Raw genomic sequence first — 7,270 nt, 5'->3', positions numbered from 1 at the left:
ATTTTAAATGAAAAAAGGCCTTTGCAAAAGGAATCAAAACTTTTTTAAAAAAATTTGCTTTGCTTTTTTAGAAATGGGTCATTTCTAAACCCGTCTAAGTATAAAATCATATTTGTAATCAAATTGAAGAATATCGAATGTACTTAAATCGAATACGCTCACAAGACTCTGTCTATTTCAGCATTTAAATGTATTAAAAATAAACCCCCACTTCCATAAGATTTTTCTCGCTTCATGGCTCAACAAATCACCGCCCACATTTATGATATATACAACCTCTTGTGTTTCTATATATTCGTTTATTAATAAAAAAAAATATTAAGTTTTCCAATGGATATAAATAACTTTCTGGAGTTTAACATTGTGAGAGCATGAGAGCCTTTTAACAAATATATGCTATGTTCGTACTTTGTACACTGCAAAGTATGTAGTATTGAAAAAATTAAAGCTTCTTTAAATTAATGAAAAGAAGTTTAGTATAAAATGAAAGGAAAAATTAGAAACAGTGCAGTCGATGTAATCAGTTTTATCATTATTAACATCATAATCGCCATAAATGTAAGTTCATCGTAAAGAAACTCAAAATAAAATCCTCTTTGTTTTTTCTTTTCTGCTCTATTCAGTTGGCACTAGTCCAGATTTGGGACTCGAATCTGAACCCTTTTCACACTTGTTTGAACGCACGTGTTTATTTAAATAATGTGCTGGAGCTGCTCGTATATATGCAAAATAGGAACTCGAGAAGGAAGAGTAAGAAGGCTAACGTAACAAAAGCGCAACCAGTGTTGGTCCTTTTTGGGAGTTATCGTTACAATAGAAAAGAAAAAGTCAGCAAACCAAACAGTTTCACTTCGAACAAAAGGACATTCGAAAATTAATTCTCAAATCCACAAAAGAAATTGTCACAAATTGTGGTAAGTCTTAGATGATGGTGATTATTATCTCCGAAAACGTAAACAATTTTCTTTTTTTTTAAGGGCTTCACTTCTTTGGTATTTCCAACATGCAGTGCTGGCCTTTCCATTGTTTCAAATCGTATTCAACTTACCTTTTCAGGAATTAATTTGCCAAATAAATGCTTTGGCAATGCGGTAGAAAAAACCTCAAAGTGGAGTTGAATTGCATCTAATCGGATTTTGATGATATTTGGGGCGAAGCAGTGAACTGCAATTGTTTCGTTATCCCCCCACAACCGGCCATAATCAATTTTTGGTAGGTTTCTGCTTTTTCCAACCTCGAATGGAAGATTGTAGTTTTTGACCCATGAAATGAGTTTTTGTGTGCTGCAAATTAAATTACTTCGCTACAAGGCAGTGAGGGGAAACCATTTATTTAATATTTCCTTTTATTATTGTGTTATGTGTAAATATATGGGCGGGATGGCAACAAAATTCGACTTTATTTCGTATTCATTGTTTTGTACATTCGGTCACTGCAATGTACTATATGGAATACTTGCTACTGCTACAGATTTCACACAATACTTTTTTATCTCTATATACGAGTATTTGTATCCAAACATTCAGAGCTTCATAGAACGTGGTGGAATTATAATTAATTTGTTGATTTTTTGTGGTTCAAATATGTAAATTTGGTCAAAACTTTTACACATTCGTTTCGTTCGTCCTCTCGCCCAGTTAACACAATTATGAATATTCAGAAGAGTTTTTCTTGCCCTGCACTTGTGTGAGTAGAAATACACATGTGTGTTCGCTGGGCATTCTAAGCCGATTTAATGAAACCGGATAAAAACGCAAATTTCTGAAAAATTGTCCACTCTTAAAACTTCGCAAATTATTCATGAACCAACTTAGCTTGAAATGCTCACACAACAATGGGCGCCACGTAAAAGGAAAAAGTAAAGAACAAAATTATATGAAATCATTGGCGGAAAATTATTTCGGAAACAGCTGGCAAACTCAAAAGTTTCGCTGGGTCCGAATGGCTTAACGAGTCCAAAAAATAGAAAAAATAGCACAATTTTTACTTACATATGCTGCATGTGCGAATGTCACTTTAACGGACTTCTTTCGGTACTCCACTTTTTGCATTACTTGGTCCGCCGAGACTGCTCTTTGCGCCATGTTTGCTCCTGGCAGTTCATCAGCGTCGTTGGCAACATGTTCAGTTAAAATTAATTTCATAATTTTTCATGTGATAATAAAAAATATAAAAGTTACTTTAGTTCTACGTAAATTAGCCAGTTCACAGATATTTTTTTTCGAAAACTTTTAATTAAGGAAAGGCAAAGTAGTTAAAATTTTGATGTTTTAATTGCGGTGCCTGTTTGCAATGTAGTTGATTCGTTAAGTAGATTATAAAATAAGCAAAAAATATTTCAATTTTACTACTTAATAGTTTTGACTAAATTAAACTAAATTGATTTAAAAATATTTGAAATAAATTTTTTAATAATCTTACATTTAAATAAATGCTAACAGTAGGGAGTAGGGTTGATATAAATTTTAAAAAAATTTGTTAAAATACTTGAACGTGTTTTCATTCAATCTAACATTAGTATCCAGACCTCCACTCACTTATTGAGCTCTATAGACTAGAGCTGCAAGATTGGAACTCTGTCACTATGATACAAACACTCTGTGTACTCATTTTACATATGGTCCAGAATCTCATAAGCTTAAATAAAACATCAAGCTTCGAGCGTTTAATAGGAGAATGCTCCGAGACTGCATTAATTTTTGCGTTGGGAGACACTTTCTCAACTCCGCTATCTACAAGTCTTCTCGTTTAGATGACTTTTTATTTTTTCTAGCACCTTAGTCCCTAGTTATTTTGAATAAATACTTGATATGTTTTAATAACAGATAAATAAATCATTATTAATTAATCACCGTAATTATATCAGTAGATTTAATATGTTGTGTGGGGGGTTTGAATGAAATTTGTCATGGACTCAATTAAAAAAAAATTAAAAATTATTCAATAAAAAATGAATTTTATTAAGAAAACATCAAACAAATTTTAAAAAATATATACTCGTAACATGCTTCACAGAAAACCAATCGCATTGATTTCATTATAACATAAATGCGATCCGCAGAAGCATTGTAGTGCATCGCTTTCCTTGCAGATAGCTCCTCTTTTTACTTCGCATTGTTATTAAAAGCAAATTCTTTGTTTTGATATGTCCGCAGTGCATTTAATCATTACTTTCATTTAATTTTGTTAAGTTCATTTAATTTTGTTAAGTAGGTATACTAAAAGCTCTGGCTTTTAGCGAATTTAAAGAGCACTTTTATTTATTATCATGAAATTAGCAAGCTTTTCTGCCAATAATGAGCTTTATTTTTTTTTGGGATCACTCTACTCTTATCGTATTTCTTATAAGCTTATATTTTACATTACGATCATTTTTAGTTACAATATCGCCTGGATAATCAAACTCAATCCATTCAAGATCTGAACTATTACTATTGCATCGCTGCGGTGGAATCGCATTCGATATTCACGTAACTCATAAATCGATCTTGAAATTGATAATATTACGTTTTCGCGTGCCAACAAGCTTAAATATCTCGGCATTGTACTGTAACTGAACCACTATTTTAGGTTTCATACAGAATGTAGCATTTATCCAGCATTATAAATGTACTGAACTCAAAAATGTACCGAACGCATAATAAACTTAATTACAAAGCATTGTTTTCAAACCTTGCTTTTCTACATCTAACCCAGTGGTCTGGAATCAATTTTGCTCAAATGGAAAAAAACCCATATATTTGAACATAACATCCTCTGCGATTGTAACAACAAGTACCTACTGTCGTTCGTATTATCTATTTTTTAAAGTTTTCCAGTCTAGCTAATTTCCACATAAATGAATACCTATTATCAACCATAATTCTTCCCAGTGTCTTTCATTATATTTCAATATGTTATTTTCAGCTGTTCCAATCATTTCTTTTCAAAATGGCATTTAATGTAAACTTGATTATAAATTTGACAAAAATATTTGTCAACCACTTTAGTGCTTTTTCGTGTTTTTTTTCCTGAATTATTGTGTATATATATTCGGAGTTACATAAACTCAGTTTTCTGAAAGCTAAACTTATTTAACCTTCTTGTTCTTCTCAGATTACTGAAATGAGATTTTAAGGAATCTGATCTTCACGACTAAAATTTTTATTATTCATTTCGAAAATATGGTTTTAATACAGTCAGTCTTACATTGTAGCTTTTCATCTACAGGTAAAATAAAACATAAATTCCTTAATAAATAATTAAAAACAGAAATTTAAAAACTCATATTCCCTAATTTTAGTCGAATATCGCTTAACCATTACATATTCAAAAAAAAATAAATTTTAAGAACTGTGAAGCCCTTCGATATTTTCATAACGAAACTATTGCATATTCCAAGAAATTCAAAACGCTGCCTTTTTCCTTTTTTTTCTCATCACAGGTACTCAAGAACTCATCAGTGATATTAGGAAATATACTTGTATATGGTCTTGCGTTGTATGGTCAGCTAAATTTCAATGAATTAAATAATACAATTTTTTTTGTTGTTTTTTTACTACTGTTTGAACCCTTTTAACTAAAAAATAATTTCTTTTCTGCATAAAACGCGTCATATTATATTTCACTTTAAAAATTAATAATTTTGTTAGTTTTGTTTTTAATAACAATAACATCACAAACAAATTTCTCTTTAAAATATCATTATTTTTCAAACACATTTTGTGTAAAAATTATCCGGAATTATTATTTTTAAACGACGTTCGTTGTCAACTTTTAACGCCATTAATTGATTGATTTATTTAAACTAGCTATAACAATTGTCCAAATAGAATTCGAATTTAAAATGTAGATGATTTTTCGGACTCAGCTGAAAACGGGAGTTTTCCAAAAGTGACTTTTTAAAAATGAGTTCAAACTTACAAACCAGTTCAAAATTTAACTTGAATTCGTTTTATTACAAAATTGGAATAATTTTTACGTACACCTGGCACACTGGTAATAAAAAGCTATGTAAAAAGGTAAAAACTATAAACAAAAATTGCCTCAGAATCATAAACTGCAAGAAAAACTGTTGTTTAGTAGAGGAGTTCATTTAGTTATAATAATATAGTATAATAATTCAAATGAATTATTGGATTGCAGTTTATTTACTTATTTGGCGGCTATATCAACGAGCAAGTATGTTAAGAAGACTAAGTACTAAGAAAATTTAAAGAGCCGGATTTAGTAAATAATGTTGAGGATTTACATTGTTAAATACTATTTCAAATCATTAAGTAAAAATATTCGGAAATCTCGATTTCTAATAATCATATATATAAAAATTGCAATATTATTATTTTGCATTTACTGAAAAGTGCACATCTTCTTGCATTATGCATTTTGCAAATATACTCTGAAATTGCAAAATGTTAATTGAAATGGAAACCATACGTTTTCGGAACATTCTCGTTTCCATTCACGCCAACCAATGGATTATAAATGTGTAATAAAGTTAATTAACATTGCCATAATATCATTTCTTTTCACACTTCCATTTCGTGCATTTTCCACATTAAAAGATTGCATTTCAATAGTTTTCTCAGCGGTTCGCAATCATGACTCACGATTCGGTAAGATCTCCGCAGTGTAAGTCTGACGACTTACACTCTGCATTAGTGCAGATAGTTTAACTCAGCACGAGCCGGTTTAATCAATTGAAATTTCTTTCAGTTGCTTCGCGTTTATTGCATTAATTATACTAAATGGTTTGCACTTTATGGAGTTCAATCTTCACTCCAAATTGAAACTTCATAGGTAAACAATCAACAGTCAACAATGAATGTTGAATGCTTGGTTGCCACAACAAAGTCGCCTGAATAAAGTTACCCATAAACTGTGTAATTTTGTGTTGCAATACTTATCCAATGTGCAACTGTTGCTGTGAAGCAATTTCAGGTATCTTAAGACTTGACGCTTGTGGTAATGCACCGACGATTTCCACTAGCTCATGGGTTTCATGCTGCAAATGCGGCGCCGATTGCACTTGCAAGTGCAGAAATGTGCGAATGCAATTGTTGCGTCCGCTGGAAACTTGGAGTCGAAGTTGCCGTTCTGCTTTCGATGATGAAATCGCGCACATGTTGTGCTATGAATCAAATTCGCTTTTCTTTCAGCTGATGTTGTTATTGTTGTTGTTGTTGTTGTTGTGGTTGTTGCTGCCCCACTAACTTACAAGTTTAAAAGTAGCAACAGTGGCCGCTAACGCTTCTGTTTATACAATTTTTTATTGCTTTCGGCTCATGCGATTTGAACAATTGCGACATTTTCCAATCTCATGCGGTTTTGCAGATTTTAATCAAGTTTCGCATACGAAAAACGAAATTTGGAAAACTGAGGCTTTTTTCAACAACTTCGCGCATGCGCCTTTTAAAGCATTTTGTGAATATTTTAGTTCAATTCTGCTTGCAGGCCGTGATGGTTTAAGGTTCTAAATTTTGAAAAATATAACTCCACTCATCGAAACTAAAGGAATATGTGCCGGTTTATTTTATTATTATTTATTGTGAAATCTGTGTATTGTCAGGACTGTTATCTATCGAAACCCCGTAAGTTGAAAAAAAAAAAAATTTTAATGTTTGAAAATCAAAGATAAACCATATAATATTTATAACAAAACTAAAAGGATTTGAATTAATAAAAAATATTAAAAAGTGGAAAGGACTGAAATGTGTAGAATACTCTTAATAAAATTTAAAAATTCATTTAATAGTAACATTGATTCGAATCACTAAATTAAAACATATTAATTAAATTAAGTTATTTCAAAATAAATTAATTTAAATTTCATTTTTAAAGTCATTTATGATGAAAGTGACTATTTTTCTCAATAGAAACAATTGTGTCCGAACAGTGGTAAAAAGCAACAACAAAATTTTTTATTATTTTTAAAAAATTATTTTAAATATTATTTAATTTTTAATTGATCACACAACAGTTTCGAGATTCTCCAAATACCCATCATCAATAGTCTTTTTGGAATTATTTTCTACATTTAATTATTCGTAAGATTTTTTTTGAGACTGCAAGCATTAAGAATTGAACCAAGATATTTGGCAATACTCGAAATAGCTCTAAAATAGGCCAAAATTAACAAAATTCAATTCATTAAAAATAAAATTTTGTTGTTGCAATTCACTACTGTTCGAAAAACCTCTCTAAATTAAGTTAAATTATATTAAGTTAAACTAAATTAAATTAAATTAAAATAAATTAAAATAAATTGAATTGAATTAAATTAAATTAAATT

The 7,270-nt window shown here is 30.4% G+C and overlaps 1 protein-coding gene across 1 annotated transcript in view; it reads right to left on the bottom strand.

Moving 5' to 3' along the window:
* LOC119679617 overlaps window positions 1-2,084 on the bottom strand; it is a 12,746-nt gene extending 10,662 nt beyond the window's left edge. Inside the window, exon 1 of the mRNA XM_038092079.1 lies at window positions 1,992-2,084. Within this exon, the coding sequence (XP_037948007.1) occupies window positions 1,992-2,084 (93 nt within the window). The remainder of the gene's footprint in view (window positions 1-1,991) is intronic.
* Window positions 2,085-7,270: the final 5,186 nt, after the last annotated feature.

This window comes from Teleopsis dalmanni, chromosome 1 (genome assembly GCF_002237135.1).
Source record: "Teleopsis dalmanni isolate 2A chromosome 1, ASM223713v2, whole genome shotgun sequence".
NCBI lineage: Eukaryota > Metazoa > Arthropoda > Insecta > Diptera > Diopsidae > Teleopsis > Teleopsis dalmanni.
The sequence above is the reverse complement of the archived record's forward strand: the minus strand, read 5'-3'. Positions and strand labels throughout refer to the sequence as shown.